General features: G+C 38.9%; 1 protein-coding gene across 4 annotated transcripts in view; it reads left to right on the plus strand.

Moving 5' to 3' along the window:
* PCDH17 (protocadherin 17) overlaps nt 1–27,209 on the plus strand; it is a 275,600-nt gene that overhangs the window by 218,020 nt on the left and 30,371 nt on the right. Inside the window, exon 5 of one of the 4 annotated variants that reach the window (XM_073580350.1) lies at nt 18,204–18,239. The exons of the other annotated variants lie outside the window; for them this stretch is intronic. Coding sequence (XP_073436451.1) covers nt 18,204–18,217 — 14 coding nt within the window. The 3' untranslated portion in view covers nt 18,218–18,239. The remainder of the gene's footprint in view (nt 1–18,203; nt 18,240–27,209) is intronic. 4 annotated transcript variants of the gene reach the window in all.

The raw sequence follows: 27,209 nt of genomic DNA on the forward strand, positions 1-27,209 counted from the left end.
TTACTGAGCGGGGATGGACTATGTATTGACAGCATTCTTAAATATTGTCTTGTCTCTTTTAGTCTTGCATAGATTCGCACATCATAAATACTTTGGTTTGAGGAAAGTGTAGTGTATTTGATGGGTTGTCTCGGATTTTAGTCTCCATTTATTGATCCAGTACAAAACGTAAAGTTTTTTCTACTCCAGAGAAGGTCAGGAAGTTTCTCCTACATACTCCGGGGTACATAGCTCTGCCGGCAGCATAAAGAGCCCCAATGTGTCCCAAGATTTCTTCTCAACCACACTAGTACACAGCTTTCAAAAGTTAGGCTGTGTGAACATGCTGCGGAATCTGCTGTGGATTGATCCGTTCGGATTTTCAAAATCCGCAGGTCAAAAGACCTGCGGTTTATCTGCGGATTATACTGCAGTTTTACCATCTCCACAATGGAGGAGATGGTAAACCGCTGCGGAATCCGCAGAAAGAATTGACATGTCAATTCTTTCTGCGGTTTAGAAACCGCAGAAAATCCATGAGGAAAATTCCGCAGCATCTGCACTGCAGTTTCCATTTCCCATAGTGAATAATGGTACTGTACACTGCAGCAGTTTCTGCTGCGGATCCGCAGGGCCAAATCCACTGCGGAACTGCAGCAGAATCCGCAGCGTGCGCACACACCCTTACGTTCACTCAGATAATGCTGCACTGGGAGTTGGAAGGGACCTCCTGGGTCATCTGGTCCAACCCCCTGCTCAAAGCAGGATTCGATAAATCATCCCAGTCAGATGTCTGTCCAGCCTCTGTTTGAAGACTTCCATTGAAGGAGAACTCACCACTTCTCATGGCAGCCTGTTCCACTCATTGATCACTCTAACTGTCAAAAAGTTTTTTCTAATATCTAATCTGTGTCTCCTCCCATTCAGTTTCATCCCATTGCTTCTAGTCTTTCCTTGGGCAAATGAGAATAAAGTTGATCCTTCTACAATGTGACAGCCCTTTAGATATTTGTAGACAGCTATTAAGTCTCCTCTCAGTCTTCTCTTTTGCAAACTAAACATTCCCAAATCCTGCAACCTTTCCTCATAAGACAGGGTTTGCAGACCGGTCACCATTCTGGTTGCTCTTTTCTGAACTTGCTCCAGTTTCTTGATGTCTTTTTTAAAATGTGGTGCCCAAAACTGGACACAATATTCCAGATGAGGTCTGACCAAAGAGGAGTAGAGGGAAATAATGACTTCACGTGATCTAGACTTTATGCTTCTGTTAATACATCCTAGAATTGCATTTGCCTTTTTTGCTGCTGCATCACACTGTTGACTCATATTCAGTCTGTGATCTATTAGTATACCCAAGTCTTTTTCACATGTGCTGTCACTTAGCCCTATTCCTCCCATTCTATATATGCTTTTTTCATTTTTATTGCCCAGATGTAGTACTTTGCATTTCTCCCTGTTAAAAACCATTCTGTTAGTTGCTGCCCACTTCTCCAGTTTATTTAAATCTTTTTGAATCCTCTCTCTCTCTTCTCTAGTATTAGCTATCCCTCCTAGCTTTGTGTCATCAGCAAATTTAATCAGTTTACCCTCAATTCCTTCATCTAAATCATTGATAAAGATGTTGAACAATACAGGGCCCAGGACAGAGCCCTGTGGTACCCCACTTGAGACATTCATCCAACTGGATGTGCAGCCATTTACGACCACTCTTTGGGTCCGATCACTAAGCCAGTTATGAATCCACCTAACAGTTGCCTTGTCCATTCCATACTTAGTCATTTTTTCAATAAGGATTGTATGAGAGACTTTGTCAAATGCTTTGCTGAAGTCAAGATATACTATATCTACAGCATTTCCTTGATCCACCAATCAGTGATACCATCATAGAAGGAAATTAAGTTTGTCTGACATGACTTATTAGTTACAAACCCATGCTGACTCTGTTTAATCATTTCATTCTTATCCAGGTATTGACATACATGTTGTTTAATAATTTGTTCAAAGATCTTTCCTGGTATAGAAGTCAAACTCACCGGCCTATAGTTGCCTGGGTCCACCTTCTTCCCCTTTTTGAAGATAGGAACAACATTTGCTCTTCTCCAGTCTTCTGGCACTTCTCCTGTTCTCCAAGAATTTTCAAAGATTATGGAGAGGGGTTCAAAAATTTCTTCTGCTATCTCCTTCAGTACTCTGGGGTGTAATTCATCTGGACCTGGAGACTTGAATTCATTTAGGTTAGCTAAGTATTTCCTCACTATCTTTCTGTTTATAGATATCCTGGATTCTTCTATTCCCTTAATAGGACAGTGAATAACAGTTGATGTTACATTTCCTTTCTGAGAGAAAACAGATGCAAAATAGGAATTTAAAAGTTCAGCCTTCTCAACATCCTCTCTTACCATTTCATCATTTTCATCCTGTAAAAATCCTATAGCATCTTTGACTTTTCTTTTACTTTTGACATATCCCCAAAATCCTTTATTATTGCTTTTGACATCTCTTGCAAGCCTCAATTCATTTTCAGCTTTAGTTAATCTGATTTGTGCCCTGCAGGTTCTGCAGACAGCATTATATTCTTCTTTAGATATGCCTCCCTCTTTCCATTTTATAAACATTTTTTTCTTCCTTTTTAGCATGTGCTTAAGTTCTGTGTTCATCCATCCAGGTTTCCTTAAATGCTTCCTATTCTTCCCTCTTTTCGGAATTGTTAACAACTGTGCTTTGAGAATTTCATTTTTCAAGATTTCCCATCCTTCCTGGACATTTTTGTCTTTAAGGATATCCAGCCATTGGATCCCTCCAAATCTCTTTCTGAATCTCTTAAAATCTGCCTTTCTGAAATCCAACCTTGACGTCTGAGTCTTCACAGGTCTTCCGCCTCTAGTTATCCAAAATTCTAAAATAGCATGGTCGCTACCTCCTAGGGTCCCAGCCACATTTACCTCCTCAACCATTTCCTCCCTGTTTATAAGGATTGTTTTCTCCCTTACCTTTTGGAAGATAAAGTTGTCAGCAAGAGAGGATAAGAATTTCCTTGACCTGTTAGTTTTGCCTGAGAGAGATTCCCAACAAATGTCTGGATAGTTGAAATCTCCCATGACAACTATGTCATATTTTTTGGAGAACTTGGCCAGTTGATGCATAAAAAGTTCATCCATATCTTCAGCTTGCACAGGCGGCCTGTAGTAAATGCCTACAATGGTGTCCTTTCCATTGTTCTGTCCTTGTATTCTTACCCAAACAGTTTCCACAGAACTCCCAGTCTCTGAAGCTTCAATCTCTGTGCAGATATACGCGTTTCTAACATACAATGCGACACCCCCTCCTCGTTTATCAAGTCTGTTTCTTGCAAATAAGTTGTATCCTTCTAGTCTTGTATTCCAATCATGTGTATTGTCCCACCAAGTTTCAGTGATTCCAATGACATCATATTTCTTTTCCTGTGTTAGTAGTTCCAATTCTCCTTGTTTGTTGCCCATGCTTTGTGCATTAGTATAGAAACATTTTAGTTTGTGATTGGTTTCTCTTTCTCCAATATTTTTATTAATTAGATTCTTTTATCTTTGTTCTTCCTTTCCACTTCTAATAGCAGAGTTCTCAATAGCATTTGTCAGGTGTATGGCTTTTTCTGGTCTTTTGCTTCCCTTCCCATGTTGTTCTAGTTTAAAGCTCTCCTTACAAGTGTAGCAAGGCGACTTCCAAATACATGCTTTCCAGTCTTCGTAAGGTGCCCCCCATCTCTAGCAAATAGTCCATCGTATAAGTAGTTCACTCCGTGATCCAGAAATCCAAATCGTTGCTGACGGCACCATCGACGTAGCCAGTTGTCAATTTGTCAATGGCCTGTGCATTGTTAAATTATCTTAACCATCTTAAAGGGAATCTGTCAGCAGGTTTTTGCTATGCTATCTGAAAGAAGCATGATGTAGGGCCAGAAAGCTTGATTCACTTACTTACTTGATTCACTTACTTTCTTACTGGGCTGCTTGGTTTAGTACTTATAAAATCACAGTTTTCTCTGCTGCAGATCCAGCAGTTGACAGCAGCAGGACTATGTGCCACAAGACCACTAGTCCTCTGGTGATGATCTCCTGCTGATATTATTGAAGCTACAACAAGCAGCCCAGTAAGTGACGCATCACTTGAATCAGGCACTCTGCCCCTGATTCATGTTGTTCTCAGATTAAATAGTAAAAGCACACTGACAGGTTCCCTTTACATAAATTTTCCTTCCGTAACAGGTTATCTAAATGGTCCATTGTGAGTCATGATAACCTTTGCTACATCTATATGTTAAAATGTACAGAGAAATGCTGTAAAATGCATCCTATGTCACACATTAGTTTCTCTAATCATGTCATTGGGGTATGAGAAATTATCTATTTTTGTTGACTAATGTATTACATTTAGGTGAATTTCAGTTAATCAGTTTCATGTCTTTTAAGTTTGTCAGTTTTATGTCTGTATGTATTTCATACATAATTGTATGTTTTTTAATATCAGTTTTCAGGGCTTTCTATAGGAAATAATTCCAGAGCCTGTGCTCTGCATGCAGTTTACATTTCACATATTCTACATTTGCATGTGTCTTGGCTAATGCAGAGAGCTTTGTGTTTGCAGTCATAGCAGCTTACACCAGTTCACACTTCCTTTATTCTTTTGGGAAATACCGGTCAGTTTTTGTTTATTTGTAGGGGCCTATAATGGAATCAGACCCCAGACTCCCTGAACAATCTTTGGTTACTTTTTATTAGCATAAGTTGCATTTATTTCTCAGCTGAACATTGACCTGCTGGTGCTGTACACTGTGAAGCCCTAGTTTAACACACAGAATTAACCTATTGTTCTTGGAAACAAAGCACCTAATAACATATCGCTGGTAATGCTGCATGATATTAAAGGTAGTTTTTCTAGGAGGTTTATTGATGATGTATATAGAAAGAATCTTAGTTTGCTCTTATTCTATTGGCGAATTCTATTCCATTGTTTAATATTTGCGCTAGATGAAAAGAACTTTATATACTACTGCCTCTATTTCATAATAGGTGTGTACAGTTCAAACATTTGTAAGTTATATTCATAATTGGCATGGAAAGTATAAAAATACCCACTCAGGTAACAGTGCTCTAAGTATTGAACCCATATAATAGAAGGAAGTTCTTCCAACAGTATGAAAAGATTGGTTGATGCGGATAGGCCATCACCTCATGATGCAGCATAATGCGTGAGCCCATATTGCAAGGATCTGTACACAATTCCTGGAAGCTGAAAACATCCCAGTTCTTGCAAGGCCAGCATACTCACTGGGCACGTCACCCAATGAGCATATTTGGGATATTCTATATCAGCGTATGGAACAGCGTATTCAAGTTCCTGCCAAGCAACTTCACACAGTCATTGAAGAGGAGTGGGCCAACGTTCTACAGGCCACAAGCAACAACCTAATCGGCTTTGTGATGGAGATGTGTTGCACTGCTTCAGGCAAATGGTGGTCACCCAAGATACTGACTGGTTTTCTGACCCCTCAGTACTATAAAACTGCACCTGTAAGGTGGATGTATAACTCTGCAAAGGTGAAGTGCTCACTACATCAGATTTAAACAAATTTATGTACATAGAAAAAAAAAAGTCTTAGGTCTTTGAGTTCAGCTCATGAAAAATGGGAGCAAAAACAAAAGTGTAGGATTTATATTTTTGTTCAGTATGTATATACACTGCTCAAAAAATAAAGGGAACACTAAGGGAATGTGCACACGTTGCGGATTTGTGTGTGGAATTTTCCACAAGGAATCTGCTATTTTTGGCAGAATCCGCAGGTCAAAATCCACGCATTTTACCTGCGGATTTTGTGCGGATTTGGCCTGCGTTTTTACACCTGTGGATTCCTATAATTGAATGGGTGTAAAAACGCTGCGGAATCCGCACAAAGAAGTTACATTTTGTGGAAAATAAACCACTGCGTTTCCGCGAGGATTTTTCCGCAGCATGTGCATAGCGGTTTTTATTTCCCATAGATATACATTGTACTGTGAATCACTAGGAAATCTGCAGCGGATCCACAACGTGTGCACATACCCTAAAATATACCACATCCTAGATATCACTAAATCTTTATTCATTTCATAGTGGAAAGAGTTGAGCACAAAAAACATAAACATGATCAGTGTAAATCAAAATTAATATCCCATGGAGGTCTGGATTTGGAAGTATGCTCAAAATCAAAGTGGAAAATCCAATTACAAGCTGATCCAACTTTAGTGGAAATGCTTCAAGACAAGACAATGATGCTCAGTAATGTGTGTGGCCTCCACGTGCCTGTATGACTTCCCTACAATACTTGGACATGCTCTTGATGAGGCAACAGATGTTTTCCTGAGGGATCTCCTCCCAAACCTGGATTAAAGCATCAGTCAACTCCTTGACAGTCTGTGGTGCAACGTGGTGTTTGTGGATGGAGCGAGACATGGTGTCCCAGATGTGCGTAATTGGATTCAGATCTTGGGAACAGGCAGGTCAGTCCATAGCATTGATACCTTCATCATGCAGGAACTGCTGGCACACTTCAGCCATATAAAGCCTATAATTGTCATGTATTAGAAGGAACCCAGAACCGACTGTCCTTGCATATGGTCTCACAATAAGTTTGAGAATCTCATCATAGTACCTAATTGTGGTCAGGGTACCTCTGACTAGCACATAGGGGGCTGTGTAGCCCTCCAAAGAAATGCCTCCCTACACCATTACTGACCCACTGCCAAACCGGTCATGCCAGAGGATGTTGCAGGCAGCATAATGTTCTCAAAAACAGCCCAAGACTCTGTCACATCTGTCACATGTGCTCAGTGTGAACCTGCTCTCATCCATGAAGGACACAGGGTGACAATATGGAATCTGCCAATCTTGGTGTTCTCTGGCAAATGCCAATCGCCCCCTGCACTCTGTTGGACTTTAAGCACAACACCCAGTTGTGGGCCATACCACCCTCATGGAGTCTATTTCTGACAATTTGATCAGACGCATGGTTGTTAGTGGCCTGCTGGAGGTCATTTTGCAGGGCTCTGGCCCTTCTCCTGTTCCTTCTTGCACAAAGGAGGAGGTAGTGGTGCTGCTGATGGGTTGCTGCCTCCCTCCGGCCCCCTTCACGTCTCCTGGTGTACTTGCCTGTCTACTGGTATCAGCTCCATGCTCTGCACACTGTGCTGACAGACACAGCTACCCTTCTGGCCACAGCTCGCATTCATGTGATATTCTGGATGAGCTGCTCTGCCTGAACAACTTATATTTTTTGCACTATAAACACTGCCTCATGCTACTGTACCTCTAGAGGTAAAAGCAATGACAACAAGAAAATGTGACCAAAACAACAGCAAAAAAGGATGAGAACAGAGAAATGGTCTGCAGTCACCACCTGCAGAATCACTCCATTATAGGGATTCTCTTGCTAGTTGCCTATAATTTTTACCTATTGTCTGTTCCATTTGCACAACAGCAGGAAAAATTGATTCACAATCAGTGTTGCTTCATGACTGGACAGGTTAATTTCACAGTTGTGTGATATTGACTTGGAGTTATATTGTTTTGTTTAAGTGTTCCCTTTATTTTTTGAGTAGTGTATGTACGTGTATGTATATATATATATATATATATATATATATATATATTCACTGAAGCGGTGTAACTTTTAATGAATTTGACTGGTGAGCTCAGCCATGCCTCGTCCCATTCATGCCCCACCCATATTAAAGTAAGTGGTCTGGATTAGCGAGAAAATTTCAAATATCACAATATTTTTGCGTAACTTTCATTTTGCTACTTATTAATGTGCTTTATACCAGAAATCCTGCTCAAACATCCAAATGAATCGGTACCCCTGTTTCATGCCATATGTTGTCCCTTTATGGCACCATTTTAAAAACCTAGCTTTCTCTCATTCTAGGGCAGAGTACCTCCTTAGTAAGTCATCTTTTTCTGCCTATTAGATTCTGACTTTATACTTGTAGATATACAGCATGATCCCATAGATGTCAGTGGATGCTGTATTAACAATATAAAGCAGCAAATGAGATAAAATATAACTTTTAATATACCAATTAAAACAATACCAAAAATAATGTCACCCACAAGTGAATTTGTTAAAATGCAAAATGAATGGGTGATCCTCAGAGGATATTTGAAAACACCCAAAAGCATAGCATTAGGGATATAGAATGTAGCTGAAAAAACAGACAGACTTGTTTAAAGTGCCATAGTGCTATAGCCAAGGCAGACAGCAGATAGTATGGAGAGCGGGAGGATGTATTTCTCTTAGCTATAGCACTATGGCACTTTAAACAAGTTAGTCCCCTGAAGAGTTACTTGGATGAAACGCGTTGGGACGCTCCTTATAGGGAAAGTGCAGGGCATGTGCAATATAGGGCTAGTTGTGGGCTGCCCTTGTAAGGGCAGGAGTCTGTGGATCAGTTTAATGGTTAGCATGTAAGGGAATTGACAGGGTATTGCCTTCCCGTCGCTACCTTCCTGTAGGTATACAGAGTATCCCTGATGACTCCTGACCGTCTGCATTAACTGGTGAGATTGTTCCTTTTTTTGAAATCTCGTTCCTATTTTTGAAATCTCGTTATTTGGGGCTATGAACCCTTGGTCTGGTCTCAAACATTATACATGTGTATACATGTGCGATTGGTTATAGTACTGTGCTATTTTTCATGCTGTATCCATCATATAGGTTGTTGTCTGTTTTTTCAGCTACATTCTATATCCCTAATGCTATGCTTTTGGGTGTTTTCAAATATCCTCTGAGGATCACCCATTCATTTTGCATTTTAACAAATTCACTTGTGGGTGACATTACTTTTGGTATTGTTTTAATTGGTATATTAAAAGTTATATTTTATCTCATTTGCTGCTTTATATTGTAAAATTTGATGGGAAATATTTGCCATTTCGGACTGTTATTGGCTTTGCTTTATTTGGATGCTGTATTAACCCCTTAAAGACCAGGGGTATTTCTGTTTTTGTGTTTCTATTTTTTTCTCCCCTTCCTCCTAGAGCCTTAGCTTTGTTATCTTTCCATCAATTTGGCAATGTGAGGGCTTGTTTTTTTGCGGGATGAGTTGTATTTTTGAATGGCACTATTGATTTTACCATATTGTGTACTGGAAAATGGGAAAAAAATGATGTGCGGTGAAATTGCAAAAAAATGTGCAATTCCACAGTTGTTATTTGAGTTTTTATTTTACCATGTTCACTAAATGCTTAAATTGACATGCCATTATGATTGTCCAGGTCATTACTAGTTCGTAGATACCAAACATATAATGGATTTTTTCACCACTTAAATAAAAAAGAACCTAAGTTTAGCAAAAAAAAAATTGCCGTTTTCCGAGACCTGTAGTGTCTCCATTTTTCGGAATCTGAGGCTGAGTTAGGGAGTATTTTTTGCACGTTGAGCTGACGTTTTTATTGATACAATTTTGTTTTTATCTCCCGTTGATGAATTTTATTGCAATGTTGCAGTGACCAAAAAAACGTAATTCTAGTGTTTTGTTCTTTTTCCTTGTTATGCCGTTTATCGATCTGATCAATTATTTTTATATTTTGATAGACTGGGAACGCAGCAATACAAAATGTGTATATTTTTTATTTTTTTAATTCAAATGGGGCAAAAAGGGGGTGAGATTGGGGTTACGTATAGCAGGGCTGCAGTCAGCCAATGACAACAACAGGGGTCTCCTATAGACCCCAGATTTTCATGCCAACCCATTGGCGAACCTCAATCATGTGACAGTGGAGCCAATGGATGAAACTAAGACTCGCTTTCGGTGCGGACATGTTAAATGTTGGAGTTTGACAGCGGCATTTAACAGATTAACAGTGGCGGGTGGAATGCGATTCCACCCGCGGCTGTTAGGTGCACATGGCAGCTGATGAGATCAGTTGTAATGTGCCAGAAAAGGTGCGGTCTCTTCGCCGGAGCCCACACCTAAGAGGGAGAGGCACGCAATTATGGATATATCCATCAATGTGTGTTAAGGGGTTAAGGTTCTTTCTAGTAATGTAGCCTTAGTAAAGCATTTTGCAATGTGCTGAACAATCATTACTTATGTTTATTCTTTAATGGTTTGTTTTAAAATAAATTAAAAGTTATTCTCCTTGAAAAGCCTCCTAATGGTTTAATAAGCCACTGTTTTACAGGGCATTTTAAATGACTTTTCCAAGCATAATTTCATTTTGCCTTTTGTTATTTTGCTTCAGTGAATTCTCTTTTTATAGTTTTCTGTCCAATTTCCCTTTAGGTTTTTTTTCACCCATGGGGTATTCTACTGGCTGCCAATACTTTCCTCGCACCATGCTGTTAATATTAGTCTTAGTATTCTATCCAGCGAGTCAGCTGGGTACTGAAACGTTCCCTGAAGGTGCGCAGGTGCATTAAATAGCTGGAATTGCTGGAAGAAGATGTAAGCACCCAGCTGCCTCTGAATTTATTTGAATTCAGTGTAAACCAGTCTGCTCCGTTGCCAGAACACAGCTGAACAATGTACAATCCAAATGCATCCAATGTCAAGAGTTTTGCTTTCAACCATCTGATTAATATTAAGCTGGTTTAAAATAATTTTGCTAATGTTGTAATCACAGTTTGTGCATTCTATTCTGACATCTATTAGCATTTTTGTCTCAGATACTGGTATTTATTCTAATCATAATTAATATCTCAGAAATCTCTTACTCTAAAGATCAATAAATCATTTACGTTTAATATATATTTTATATTTACATTTGTGATCTATTTTACTTAAAAAAAAAATAAAATGAGGAGCTGCTTAAGAGTCTTTTTAACTCCACATATTCCGTATTGGAAGATGTTAGCTGACCTGTTTTAAAAACAAAACATGATTTGCAATAATTTCTCAGGAGATGTCTATGCGGTGTATGGCGTTGTTGTACCAAATCATAGTAAGTTGTCAAATTTGTATTTGTGGAAACCTGGATTTCCTAAAGCTACATTCAGATGTCCATTTTTTTTTCTCCTACATGAAAAAAACTGACTTAACACTGAAGAAAATCTGATCAAGCACACTGAAGAATATTGGTCATTGTGTCATTCTTTACTATTAAAGGGAACCTGTCACCAGGTTTGGCCGATATGAGTTATGGCCACTGCCATTCAGGGCTTATCTACAGCATTCTATAATGCTATATATAAACCCCCGATCCAACCCTTAAGAGAAGAAGAATAACTTTTATTATACTCACCTGTGAGGTGGTCCGGTCCGAGGGGTGTCGCTCTTCTTGGTCCGGCTCCTCCCATCTTCTTGCGGTGCCATCCTTCTTCTTGGATCATGTTGATGACACATCCCTGCATTATCCACTCAGTCTGCTTGGCATCACGCTCCTGCGCAGGCATACTTATCTGCCCTGTTGAGGGCAGAGTGAAGTCCGGCAGTGTGCTGGCGCTAGGCCTCTCTACCTCTCCTGGCACCTGTGCACTGCGGTACTTTGCTCTGCCCTCAACAGGGCAAATAAGTACACCTGTGCAGGAGCATGATGCCAAGGAGCCTGTGTGGATGACGCAGGGAGGTGTCATCCACATGAGGCAAGCAGGAGGACGGCGATCATAAGAAGATCAGACCTCATCTGGAATATTGTGTCCAGTTTTGGGCACCACATTTTAAAAAAGACATCAACAAACTGGAGCAAGTTCAGAAAAGAGCGACCAGAATGGTGACCGGTCTGCAAACCCTGTCTTATGAGGAAAGGTTGCAGGATTTGGGAATGTTTAGTTTGCAAAAGAGAAGACTGAGAGGAGACTTAATAGCTGTCTACAAATATCTAAAGGGCTGTCACATTGTAGAAGGATCAACTTTATTCTCATTTGCACAAGGAAAGACTAGAAGCAATGGGATGAAACTGAATGGGATGAGACACAGATTAGATATTAGAAAAAACTTTTTGACAGTTAGAGTGATCAATGAGTGGAACAAGCTGCCACGAGAAGTGGTGAGTTCTCCTTCAATGGAAGTCTTCAAACAGAGGCTGGACAGACATCTGACTGGGATGATTTAGCGAATCCTGCTTTGAGCAGGGGGTTGGACCAGATGGCCCAGGAGGTCCCTTCCAACTCTACGATTCTATGATTCTATGATTCTATGATTCTAAGATGGGAGGCGCCAGACCAAGTATAGGGACACGACCAGACCGCCACACAGGGGAGTATAATAAAAGTTATTTTTCTTTTCTTACATGTCAGGTTGGGGGCTTATATACAGCATTAGAGAATGCTGTCGATAAGCCCTGAAAAGTGGTGTCTGTAACTCGTATCAGCCAAATCTGGTGACGTGTTCCCTGTAAGCTATGTGCACACATTGAGTATTTGGATGCAAACATTTCTGCACCATTTTTGCATCTCTTGGCTGGAAAAACGTGTTTTTGCACCCTTTTTTGGACAGCAATGCATTCTATAGAGATAGATAATACTGTAGATAAAGATGAATAATTAAATATAGATAATAAATATAGATAGACAAACATATAGACAGACAGATATATAGACAGAACTACAAACAAATAGACATATAATAGCACAACTCCCCGACATATTATAAACTTGCACCTCATGGAGCTTATTGGACAGCATTTTATGATTAAATAGATAAATGAAAAAATCACGCGTGTTCGCCATCCCCCATATTTTGTAACCAGCAAAGGTAAAGCAGACAGCTGAGAGCTGATATTAAGCTGGGAAAGTCCATGATTATTGGTCCCTTCCTAACCTAAAAATACCACCTCTCAGCCGCCCCAAAAGTGGTGCATCACAATAGATGCACCAATTCTGGCGCTTTGCTTTGGCTCTTCCTGCTTGCCCTAGTGTGTTGGCAATCGGAATAATGGAGCTTGGGGTTTATGTTACTTGTGAATGATCCAAAAACACAGCTAACATCAAACCCTGTCGCTAGTAATGGAGAGATGTCTATCAGACACCCCCATTACTAACTCAATAAAAAAACACATGCAAAAATACTTTATTAAAATAAGCCAACATAGTCCAGGGAATCCAACGTAGTCTACAAATGGAAACCTGAAAAAAAACAATTCATTCCGAAACACGCGTCGGGTGAGCGCTGTAATTGGACGGGCGGATGATAAAGGTACAGGCCCCCTTTCATTGCTCCTGCACCATTGCTTTTGCACATAAGCACTTTCTTGTGCTTTATTTCCCCTGCACCAATGGTTTTGCACATAAGCAATTTATCCGTAACTGCACCTTTGCTGTGTTAGCACAACTTTTTTGTATTTATGAGTGCTTTCTTATTTTTCCACCATTGCAGGGCTCCTTTTTGAGCACATGCCCTCTTTTGGACTAAAGTTTAGTTAGCATTCACCTGAGTATTCTGCATTTTCCTAGGGATTTTATACACTTTTTTATGATATACACAATCCCTTTCCCATCCCCCCTCTTTTAACTCCTTTGGGGCCTTATTCAAGTGACCATAACTGATATGTGATTATTTATCTTTTTATTCTTTTTGGTCTGCCGTCCTTCCTTTTGTGTATGTTTTTATTTATACTTTTTTTGTATTATTCATTTTATGTTCCGAGTAAGGGCACATGTTTTTTATGGGGTACTACCATTTACCATTTCTGTTTAATAAAGGTAATTTTATTCAAATATTTGTTAGTCCTGGTATTTCCGTTTAGACCATAAATTCTGGGTTTCTTGTTCAGCTTCTTCTATGTATTATGTATCTTAACCTGTGTATTTCAGCAGGTAAAGCAGTGTGAAATAAGAAAATATATGCATACCAGGGTTCACCTAGTTGTGATGAGATGCCATCTTACAGACCAAACTTTCTCTTAGACATAATAAAAACAGTGCTTTTAGGAGAAAACTGATTTTTTTTTCAGATTTTATATAGTGTTTTTGTGCATATGAAACGTAAAGGCTAAAAGGTGTGGTGGCTTGATATCGAATTAATAAATATATCTGGCCTTAAACCTGTAGGATAAAGCATTGATTCCACCATGTTCACATCACACTGTTATTCAGAATAGGACAATCTTACGCACACTAGTATAATTAGACCCTGCTTTATACTCACTGTAGAAGAGATTAGTCTCCACTATCTTTGGCTGTGGTATTGGGCACAGGTTTGCTGCAGTAATAGCTCAATGTTACTGATAACATGTCAGACACTTATTCTACACCCCCAACCACTTATATGCACACCTTCAAATCAATTTGAATGTATAATATATCACTGGTAATATCCATTTTATCTGATTTCCATTGAGAGGATTCATGTGTTTACTTTGCATAATGTCGTATCATATTGACAAAATGCACTTAGTACTTGCAAAATTTACAGTCCTAGTCACATTCCCTTTTATTTTCTGTCATGTTTTATCTCAGATTTTATATTTCTATGTTTCTAGGCAACAAGGTCTTTGAAATGAACCGTTCTAAAGGTAGTCAATGGAGCAATTACTGAACCTGGCACAGTCACCCAATGTAAACTGCACCAGTCTATGGTGTGACATAGGGCTTTGTTGTGAACACTTTTGACCTGACTTCTGAGCTTGGGCTCCCTCTGGTGGTTGCTTCGAGTAATGGAGCTGGTCGGGTTGACAGAAGTCAATCACCTGAAGAGGATGATTGGAGGTCAGGTGTTAGACTGGGAAGATTTACATCAGCAAGCTTCCCTCAGTTGTTGCTGGTGATTTGGTTTTCTTTCTGTGCATTTTGAAGTCCGCTTGCCCCCTGCTTAGTCCTGCATCGTTCAGATAAGTTATTTGTTTGCTGGAATCTTTTTACATTTGATCCAGTTTTTGCCTTTCTCTGCTTTCTGCTTCGCTGTGTGGGTTCAGCATTGTTCCCTGCTGGGACCAGTGCTGGACCCCGTTCCATATGCCACAACTTATGTCAGTATGTTCAATATTGCTAGTCCCCTGTTATATCAGTATCTTTTGTTCTGCTTCCAGCTCACACCAAAATTCTGATCTAGTGGGGGAGAGGTCGTGTGGCCTCAGTATTTTTGCATATCAGACGTGTTGGATTTTTCTTAGAGTTTTTTGCATGATTGCAGACAGTATCTTTCGTGTCCTGTTCTATCTAGACAGTTTGGGCCCCATCATTTGCTTACTCTATTTTCTGCCTGTGTTTGTGCCTCATCTTTTCTCACCGGCAATATATGTTTGGGGGCTATCTATTCCTTTGGGGTTCTACTCCGGGGCAGTTTAGCTTTACCCTTTCTTGCTTAGTTAACTCTTTGGCTGTGCCGAGGCGTCTAGGGCATCGCAGGTACGTCCCACGGCTAATTTTAGTTGTGTTGTTAGTTTTAGGGGTCTGCAATCCGCTTAGTTACCAACCTTTCTGGCTTTCTTGTTGCCTAGCTTATTCCCCGGCTATCCTCCTCGGTGACCTAATCATAACAGGGCTTACTTCTAGTGCAGATAGCAGACTCAGAACCTATGCGATATTGTGTGTAAGGTCTGGAGTATGGGATCATGGAAGCGGGAATCCAAAGAACAAGTGTGATTGATTTGCGTGAACATGACTGGGAAATATGTTGATGCTATCTGAAAAGTAATTGTGAAATGACATTAGTGAGCTGATATAGAGAACAGAAAGAACATGGCTGCATACTGTAATTGTACTGCTTTAATCCATGCTTAATGTCCTCATTCTTGAATCCGTCACTCATAGTCTGCTAAGGATTTTTTAACAGTGGCTGAGATTTATACTATGGCTTGAAATGTTGCTGCAGTTTCTGTTTGTTTAATGACACAGTAAAGTAGATTGATCATTAATGGATGCTAGCGTGAACATCTTTCACTTGGAGTAGGGTTGGGAAAAGGGGTCATCCTAAATTTGGCATTCATTCATATAGTATTAAAACTTGAAACTTGATGCTGTCTCTACATCAGTATTTGTCTGTGGATATGTCCAGCCTCTACTGCTAGGTTCACATGATGTTTGCAACTACATTCAGTTGACTACATCTTGCTTCCCTCTTCCAATAGGCGTCTACTACCGAACATGATTCATGACAAAGCACATCATGACTCCGTCTTCATCATTATAGTCATTGGCCCCATCGGTGGATGTGTCTGAAACCCATTTTATAGGGGGTTCGAATGTAAGCCTCAATGGCGCTACTGAAGATATACTAAAACATGATGTGACCATAGCCCCAAAGTAATTACAAGTGACAGCTGATAGATCAGATGTACAGTAGTATTAATGTAATAACCACAATGCCCTTCATAACTAATGTAACATGAGTGTTCATCATTTTTGTATTAGAACAGCTATAGCATAACGATGCAAATATTCAAAAACATGGGTTCCCAACCATCAGCCCGGAGGCCACGTGTCCTGTGATGCCATTCTATGTGACCCCCACCCATATAGGCTCAAAACTGCTTGTCTGTTAGATTAACTATATGTAGGCAGCCACACACAGAAGAGTAGCGGAAAGCAGCTGAGGAGCAGGGACTGGCAAATACTAATGGTGCACTGTGTAGACATCTCTGGATGCCTCCTACATCAGCAGAAAGGGTTTATCCCATTTGGCTCCAGCAAGGAGTATGAGAATTAGACATGTGGCTTTCATTTCTCCAGGTCATTTCACCGTAGTTTATGGGAGTTGTGAAACATTCGGCAGTAAGTACAAAACGTATAGCCTGTATGGTACAGTCATGTTCATTCACAATATCTTAACAATATCTCCTTCATTATGGTATTGTTACACAGTTTTTTAAAAGGAATCAAATAAATTTTACTGGAAAATACACATAAAAAATGCTTCAAGTACTCTTCCTAAATAAACTTACAGTTTGTGCACCATACTGTTTTTTTACCAATAAAATCAATCGGAAGCTTATTCAAAGACTATTTGATGCAGTTTATATGTGTATTTAGGAACTACTACAGTTCCGATTGATAGAGATAAGAGATCTGTAAGTAGAATTTGCATCTGTTAGACATTTATAATATGTATATTTGATATGCAATGAATGTCACAGAAGGTAATACTTCTTTCATTTTTAGTTTGGCCATTGGGATTGGTTCAGTATGTCAATGTGGACCTTTGTCCTAAAGCATCTGTATACTCCTGTTCTAAGGCATATAAATCAATAATTGCTTCTTTAATCCTTGTTAATCCAGTCCAGAAGCACTGGCGGTCCCTCACTAGCCCGTTTTACAGACCACTTATAACAATGTTCCATTATTACCTTGTGACTGCTGCAGTCAATCAGTGGTCTGAGCAGCCACATGAGTTTCTCCATTGGATCCGTTTTTTTAATATTGAAGTATAGAAAACTGATCCATTAAATAGCCATTTCTTCAATTTGACATTTATGTAAGCAAAAGAAAAAAATCCTTTTAAAATGAAAGAAAACAGATGGCTATTAAAAGGATCTATTTTCCATAGACTTCAATGTTTAAAAAATGCATCCAAATTAAATCAGTTTTTAGCCGGACACAAAGGTTATGTCTACACAACTTTATTGTCAATAGATTGCTTCTGGATACGTTCTAATAGGTGATTATACTGGACATGTGAACAGGGCCTGTGGTGTATGTGGAAATAGGAATTTTCAACTGCTTTTCTGCTAGACTTGTCTTCTAAAATTGGCATTATCACTTATTACCACCATTTACTGCTGTTAACCCATCAAAATTGTTATCCTCTTAAAATACTGCAGTCATCGTAATATATAGCATTGTGTACGTACAGTTGCTCATTTTGCCCTTCTACCCAGCTAATTCTTCTCTTTTCCATTAGGTCTATGACCTCACATGATTAAAAACTGACTAGCTGAATTTTTCCCTCTCTATATAAAAGCAGGAGGTCAATTTTCCCTGTATGAGTCATAAATCACTACAAATATCCCTCGTGGGGTGGAGGAGGGAACAACTGGATCGGAAATTGAAGAGAGGAATGATAAATGAAGGGGGGACAAGAAGCTTCATGGTTCTACATAGATCAAAGAAAAGAGAAGAATTAGCTGGGTAGAAAGGCAAAATGAGCAATTGTATGTACACAGTGCTATATAATATGACTACTCCCTAACTTTGATGGGACTGTTTCTTTAAGTACATGTATTTAGCATGTGCATGAGTCCTTAGACTGATGTAAGTACAAATGCAGTTTTCATTGTACACATGAACATGGTTAATGTAGACTGATTTCTGCTTTTTTGCTTGTTGGCTTTCATTGCAGGCCATGAGCTTTAATTTGTCAACCTTTGTCAAAAATGTAAGTACATTGACAGTGGGTGATAATGAAATATGGGATACAGATTTCAGATTGCGATTTCCGCTTCTAACAACAATAACAATTGAAATGCATTAGATGACGAGCGACATAAATAAATAACGGCGCTCCATTGTTCGAGTCTCCTAATTGTCTGAAATGTCATGCACTTGGCCTTAATCATCTTGCACAGGAAGAAACATGGAAAACAATAAGGATCATTGTTATAATTAGAACATACTGGTACTTGAAATACATAAAGCATGTTTTGTATCGCAGTAGGATAGATTGATAATAACCCCTTCATTCCTAGGTGAAATAACTTTATGCACATTTGTTTAGCAGCATGTACCCTAGTTTTGTAGATTAATTCCAATCATTGCAATTTTCTTTTCATTAGGATTATCATCCTAACTGCTCCATGAACAAAATCTAGCATGTAACTGCTGTAATGAGTCATTCCAGCCCTCCATTGCCATTAATAATCCGCATGTGTATGCCTCGATGATGTGTTAATGTGCGGCGATATCACATCAGGATGTTTACCCACTTCTTCACTTTTAATTTATACGTGGCTAAACTCGGTGATAAAATCTAATCATTTCATGTACTGCAGCTCTTTCTGTTCATTCACATATATCAACGTTATGTTATGACTAAACACATGAAAATAGAAAATGCCGCCCTTAAGTGCCAAAAGCTTAAAAAAAGAAATTGTATCAACATAAATGAACATAAACATGACTATGTGTTGGCATTTAAAGGTCATAAACTAAGTCATTTTGCCGTATCAGTAGGCTCTGTTATGTTCTGCTTTAATATTGCTTTTGTCGTAAACCCCGTTGTATATCATACACCATACATTCCATAAACAAGATGTAAAGTAGATAGAAAGTCATAAAGATAATGTATTTCCTCCAACTATGCAGCAACTGTCTACATTGCTGGAAAATGCTCAACGTTTTACATACATTTTTTTCAGTAATCAATATTTGGTAATTCCGCTATATTGATTTGTATCTGTAGAGCAGTATCGCGCATTGTTAATGACAGTGTTACATGAGATCCCTAGAGAGTGATCTTTAACCTGGGGGAGGGATCAGAATAATTTTACACTGCTTTATCACAATATTAAAAAAAAAAATTAAAAGGTTATACATAAAATGGCTGAAACGTATCTTCAAGCTCCTTTAAATGAGCCTAATATATGTGAAAAATAATGATGATCAAGGATGTAAATATATACGGAACACCGCACATATGCAAACTGGCAGACACACAAGCGCTCACACCTGTTAAATATCATTTCTTTTCATAAAATATACAATCTTAAATACTGAAGTTCCAGCTTTTAATATTCAGCTCGGGAACAGTGATGGGGTCTGACAGAGGAGCCTTCAGGCAGAATCTTATCTTACATACATATACTGATTCCCACAAGATTATGTCCTGCTACCAACAAAAATAAAAAGGAGCATTATTAATGGACGAATACAAGTGCGTTATTCATTTTTATATTAGATTTGACATAGTGCAAAACAATAGAATAAAATGAACGTTTTGCCATGTAAATTGGAACAGAACATCTCTGCTGTTACTGAATTGTCAAAGTGGACATTGATGCATCGTTACAGCAATTGTGCTCACAAGTGACAAAGCTCTTACCTGCAATGATTTTCAAAAGTATAAGAATACATCTGAAAATCAGGCAAACCGTTATCAGTCGTTCCGCTATACTTATATTGTAGGAATAAGTCTATGGCAGTCAGATATCTTGTCCCCCTCGTTTGCTGTACACTGCAGTTCTGTCTATTCCAATTGGCTGCTGGATATATACACCAGCCCTCCCAAATGCTGCTGAAAGTGCTTTGGGATATGATTTCTGTCCCCCAAAGTGTAGATTGGGTATTCTTCACATATCCTCTTTAGTCCAGGTGGAATATCTTTTGCTTACGTAGAGGCTCTTGTAGCCTGATATCTCTGGGTTCTGATCAATGTCAGTAAGGATCATGGAAGATAGAATTAATCTTACACTCTCAATGATAATCAGTCTGTCTTTCCCTCTAAGCTAGAATATGTTCCCTAAAACGACACAGGTAGATAGATTGGTGGACAATATTGTCCTCTTAAAGAGTTATCCTCCTCTACGGCAGGAAAAATATATCTTTGTACCGTGTTAGCCAGTAGATTAAAATTCGAGAGACCTCAGTGATACCATTTAGCCACAGGTTGATACCATTTAATGGCTAACTGAAAAGATGATAATAAATAACAAGCTTTCAAGACTATATGGGTCAAGTACATTGACATGTTCAGAGCAGGAATGAAGGTGTCACATGGATTTATGTCTTTCTACATCAATTAAAAGAATAAGGTTCTCAGACCTGTGGGGGCATCATGAGATCAGAGGACAATTAAACTTTTACACTCCTTATCTATGAACTCCTCCAATATTTACGGCCACAACTATTTCTCCCTTTCCCATATTGATAGTTCTGCCTCACGTAACTTGTCTAATTTACTGCATGATCCCTGTTTTCCTGTTATGTATAAACGTGACTCTTCAGATTTTGTGTGCCTGGCAAAGGGACTGGAGTACTCTTGAAACCTTGCTATTTATTACCATCTTTTCAGTTAGCCATTAAAAGAAATCAACCACTGTGGATGCTAAAATTATAATATTTTTCCGTCTTTACTATTTTCAGAACGTCCTTGCTCTCCTTCCTGCCTGCCTGGGCAGCTTGCTCCTTATGATTAATCGTTTGGACTATCTGTATGCACATGCTGCTTACTTGAACTGTATACTCTTACGTGTTGCAAGAAAAGGCAGATTTACCCCTGCAGCATGGGGAAAGTGCAGGGGCCAGAGCAGTGCTTCCAAGCTCTATAGCAAAGAGCTTGTAAGTGCTTTACTCCTTTCCCAGTAGACCCGCCACCGCTAATAAATTCCACAGGTGGCCAGTAACCTAGCCAATGAGCAGATGACTAAAAGAATTAAAAATATCCTCCATTTCAGATAATGAAGAGGATTTTTAATAATTTTAAGTAAACTGGAACGTTGTCTATTTTCGCAAGTACTTTTTGACCCTTTTAACAAATTGGATAGACATATAGATAGCGATATTTCTGTCTATCATTCTTTATATTTTCCATATACCGTAGTTCCTGAAAGACATATATTGCAGTATTGTTTTCCATAATATAATTTAGCCTTTCTCACTTTTTGGGGTGATATTTTGATAATTTTAAAGTGCTGTAGCAAAAAAAGTATTAACATGATATTATGTTTATGACTATGTAAAATATGATACAATTTTCTGACATTTATTTTGTCATATGTTGTTAATCTATATGCCACTGAGAGTAGACTCTGCACCAGAACAATTACGGGTGTTTAACAGAGGCAGATATTTATTCAGTAGTAACTCTGGAAACAGACCCAAGGCATTAGTTTTACAAATACATCTGGTTCCCTTGGTGTTAGAAAATGTAAAGCTTTGGGGAGTGAATCTTTTTATGTTTCACATTTTCCCTCTGAAACAACAAATTAACTGTCTTGGATCTATCTTCCTGCCGAGCGGCAAAGAAAAGCAAAATCACTCTGCGAATAAAGGCCGCTCACTCTCATCCCTTTGTTCAAATTGGACACAGTTCTCTGAATAGGGAGAATCAAGTATCACAGCTAAGAAGTGATGTTAGAAATAATTGTAAAATAAAGCCTGCGACAACCTTCTAGACACAAAGATCAATCCAAAAAAAAAAGATTTCCAGTTGATTGACCAAAGAAACCTTAGGCTATGTGCACACACTGCGGATTGGTCTGTGGATTTTTCCGCGCGGATTTTGCAAAATCCGCAGGTAAATCCGCAGGTCAGAAGACCTGCGGTTCATCTGCGGATTAGCCTGCGGTTTTGCCCTGCGGTTTATCACCTCTACAATGGAGGAGATGGCAAACCGCAGCGGAATCCGCAGAAAAGAATGACATGTTAATTATTTCTGCGGATTGGAAACCGCAGCAAAAACCGCGTGGAAAATTCCGCACAGTGTGCACTGCGGTTTCCATTTTCCATAGGTTATAATGGTACTGTACAACACAGTAGATTCTGCTGCGGATGCGCAGGGCCAAATCCGCTGCGGATCCGCAGCAGAATCCGCAGCGTGTGCACATACCCTTAGAGTTTTGCACTGGGGTATAAATGCAAAACACTTTAAATGTGTACTAAAAATGGCAAATATGTATTCTAATCCTATTGCTGTTTCCTGACAGACAGCTCCTAGCATTAATATGAATGACTTTTATTCCACGTTCCTAGGGCGCATGTGGGCTGTCATGTGGGTGGACATGCCTCATATTAAGAGTTTTTCCTTGCATTTCTAAAGATGCAGCTACCAAGCGAACAGAGGGATGACTTTTGGAAGTGTCAGTGTATAGTTTCCCATTCACACTTACCTAAATCAGCACAAACTGCTGATCTGATAGGAACAATACAGAATATTGCTCATGAGAAGCAGTAAAATGGCAGAACTGTTGTGACTCCCTCTCCAGTTTTAACGGATGCCACCGGAGCCGTTTTTTTGACGGATCCGCCAAATGAAGAATTTTAAAGGAACCGCTGCCCTGGAAGGAGAGAGAGAGAGAGCCGCATGCGCTGTAGTAAAATGTGGATCCTCCAGTACAAAAAATGTTGCTTGGTCCATCCAGGCATCTCGGCGGACGCAAAAAAATTGATGGGTCTGCAAAAAAACGGATCCAACGGATGGCATCCGTCAAGATCCGCCGGTAATGCAAGTCAATGGGGAAAAAAACGGATCCGCCAAAAAAAAATGGCGGATCCGTTTTTTTGCAAAAACGGCGGATTTTGACTGATGGTCTAAAACGGAAGTGTGAAACAGGCCTTAGGATTTTTCATTTGTGAGTCCCAAAATCACAGTATTAGTCTTGTTTGTACGATGATTGTACAAAAAAAGCAGAGTAAACATGGATAATGAACCTAAGAGGACTTCTGAATGCAATTAAGACATGCGATTCACATTGTGACATTTATGTGGTAAGGAGTGAGCCGGTTCTTATCTGTATGATTCTGGTCCCGATTAATCATTGGCATTTTTTCAGTCCCTTTCTTTTTTTTTTGTTTTGTGGTATTAGTTGCTGTTTTTGACAGACAAAATTCATCAAAATGGTACAGGTGAGTCCTGAATTTGGCTCCGAGTAAAAAATTGGCTTTTTTTTTCCCAGTTGTGAACTGTGCTTGTGAAAGTCGCAATTTGGACTGTAGTAAAATTGCACCAAATTTTGCGACTTTTCAAGATGTCGCAATTGATGGATCAGGCAAACACGTCTGGAATCGGCCCCCAAAGTATGGGTAAAAAAAAACTAGGCAAGCACGTATAAAATAGACTTCAAAAGAGGTGCCAATAGAATAACGAAAAAATACAAGCGCAAAGTTAAGGATGAATCGGGGTTATAGTTTTTTTTTGTATTCAGTTTAATATTCATGAGTAACAATAAATCCAACGGGTGTATGTTGATGATAGATTAGAAAGTCATATATAAATCAGAACAATTTTGATGAAGACCCATCAGCCACGCCACAATAAATCCAAAAAGGACAAAAGCTTCAATGGCTAAAAACAGTAAATATTTTATTGATATTTATACAAAGTAAACACCCAGAAGTCGAAAGTATATAGGATGATGAGGACCAGCACACTGGCTAGAAGAAGAGACTCTATAAACATGTGAAACGTGTGTTGGGGCTCTTTCAATATCTAGCAACCTGATTGGGTGTACTCTATAATGTGTAAGCCGGTCTTCGCAATCTTATCTATATGAATTGTGGCATTTTGGGAAAACAGTTACTGTGAACACAGTGGTAATTATTTAATGTAAGGATGCTCTCCCTTTAATTTATATGCTGTCACTTCTATATTGAGAGTCTGGTATTTTTCCTTATGACTACGTGGTATTTTATATATTGAACTCATTATATACGCCCATCTCTCCTTATAACCTTGTTATCTGGTAGACCGTGTGCTGATCTTTGTCATCCTACATACTTCCGATTTTTTTTGTGTTCACTTTGCATAGATATCAATCAATTATTTACTGTTTTTAGCTATTTAACGCCTTTTTTCTTTTTAATTTATCGGTTTAATATTCAATAGCATTTTTAGAACATTTAAATCATTTATTGAGATTCCGTCTCTTGGCATACATGGTAACCTAAGCCAGTTTTTATATATTTATTATGCTTAAGGTTATAATGTCAGTCATTGATAGTCCCGCACCCCTTGCTGGAGTATGGAATAAAAACTAGCCGAGATAAAGCGGTGTTACTGCCCTTTTATACCCAAGAGATTTTATTATATTAAAACAGATGACATAGCAGTAAAATAAGTAAAAAAAAAAAAATCACTTAGTCTAACCTTGAACCGGCTCTTCTGCCAGGTCAGTGTAATGAGGAACTTCATGTGGCTATACTCTGAGTTTTGGAGCAGAAAATGATTTACAGTGGTTTTTCCCAAGAGAAAATTTTATAGGTATGTTGTTTATGACAAAGACCGGCAAAAATGAAGTGTTTCCTATATAACGTCCTAACGTGCGGAGGTTCATTTTGTTTTACTGCCAATCAGTATGCTAATGCAAGCAATTTAAAGTGTTGACAAACGGAATTAAAGACAATAAATAGAGCAGCCAATACTGTGCATATTTCAGATGTCTCGTGCAGAGAACTATTTATTTACTCCTCCTTATTTATGTCAGATCAATAGTAATTAAATAGGTACCTGCAATCAGGAGCGCTGCTTTAGTTTATTGTTCCCATCAGAAGTGTCACATATCCCCTAATGTTTACTACGGAGGCAGAAAAGCCATTAGTTTCCTCGATATTAAAAATCCACTGATAGATGCACTTTTCGCTCCAGAACATTTTTTTTTCAATCAAGGCAATTTTCTGGTTGGGATCAGGATCCCAATACCTTAATATAAACATTTTCACAGTCCCTTTTATAATAGGGGTGTATACACACAGCGACTCAGGAAGACGAAGAACTGGTCAGATGTCAGGTGAACGGCCCATTGACACGTATTGATCGAAGGCAAAGAGCAGACTGTTCAGTCCGAATGTGCTGATGATGAGAATCGCGAATGACACTTCTGTTGTTTTGTGTCATATGACAGAGCCCAGAAGCTAAGATCACAGCGAGTATCTGCTCAGCAGCTTATGTGTCTGTATGGAGAAATGATTTTCTGTGAAATATGAAGAGCAGATTATGTTAGAAAAGAATTTCAAGATTAAGCATTTCACCCAACATTTTATTCCGCAATATGTTGCTAATTCTTAAGTTAAAGGGAATCCATCACCAGTTTTTGCTACCCCATCTGTGAGTACTATGATGTAGGCTTGAACACCCTGATTCCAGCACTCTGTCACTTATTGCTATAGTTTTTGATAAATTCTTTGTTTTATATTCTGCAGCTCAATGATGAGCTTTGTATAACCCTTCCAGTCTATTGATTGACAACTTTCTGTCATAGCTTTGCATAGACAGGGAGGTGCCAATTCGCAATGGAGATGTGAGATGGACAGAGTTAATTAATATTGAGCTCTGCATCTCTGCAGGTTTGCTAGTCTTCTCCATTATAATATCCTGCTAATAAAATAGTGTTTGAACTAAAGTACAGCAAGGAGCCCAGTAAGTGATGCACTGCTAAAGTCAGGTTCTTTGCCCCATATTCTGCTGTCAGATGAAGAAGAAAAGAAACTGACAACAGAGACTATTTTTAGGGTATGTGCACACGTTGCGGATTACCCTGCGGATTTTTCCGCGTGGATTTGGCTAAATCCACAGGACAAATGACCTGCGTTTTACCTGCAGATTTAGTGCAGATTTTGTGCGGCTTTCCCCTGTGTTTTGACACCTGCGGATTCCTATAAAGGAGCAGGTCTCAAAACGAAAGAATTGACATGCTGCGGACTTAAATCTGTGCGGAAAAATCCACAGCATGTGCACAGCATTTTTGGTTTTAGATAGACTTTAATGGTACTGTACAATGCAGCAGAATCTGCTGCGGATCCACAGGGCCAAATCTGCTGCGGATCAGCAGAATCCGCAATGTGTGCACATACCCTAAGTCGTGTCTTCTACTCCATTTACACTTAGAGAGAAGTTATGTCAAAGGTCAATTGGAGTCACATTTTGTGGATGGGACCCTAGGTCTACTGGAAGCTGAAATTATGGAAGCGTTCTGTATTTACATGTTACCATATCATAGATGGACTATGGCCATTGTCCTTAAAGCCAAATTTTACAATATGTACTGCGTACACTAACCAAACAGAATTCTTAGACCTGATGTAATTTGTCTAGCATTTTTTTATTCCAGCCGGACTGATAAAATGTTTATTGTAACATTGGGAGAAACTTTAAAAAAGTATTATAAGTTCACTTTGACATTTTTTTGTAAGTAGGCACACATGTCTCGTCAAGTATTTTTCATAATTTGCGTAATTTGAATTGAGAAATCTCATGACAAACGCACTGTGAGGATGGTTTTCCCATATCTATTTCTATTAAAGATCATTGTCCCTGAGATTAATGCTCAGTAACTTTTACGCTGAGGACTGTCACATTATGACATTACAAGTATTTGTGTTTCTTTTTTCTTAAAAAAATCCACATTTTGTTAGCCTATCTGAGCAAATTACATGACTCAAAATATCTAGGTAAAGATACCGTAAGATAAAATTGCTAAGTGATATTTTTTAAGTTTTAATGTATTATTCCTCTTCAAGATCACATAGTGAAAGTTGTACAGAATTTTTCCAAAGTCCTATTCTAGGCAGCTTAGTGGCCATAGTTGTATTAGATTGTGTTTGCTTTCCCCAGTTTACACTGCAGTTGCCCATATAACATATAATTATAAATAGTCATTATCATTTGCACTATAAATAGTAATTACACAGTATATGC

The sequence above is a fragment of the Dendrobates tinctorius genome, unplaced genomic scaffold, assembly GCF_039654945.1.
Source record: "Dendrobates tinctorius isolate UK_male_01 unplaced genomic scaffold, ASM3965494v1 ptg000064l, whole genome shotgun sequence".
Taxonomy (NCBI): domain Eukaryota; kingdom Metazoa; phylum Chordata; class Amphibia; order Anura; family Dendrobatidae; genus Dendrobates; species Dendrobates tinctorius.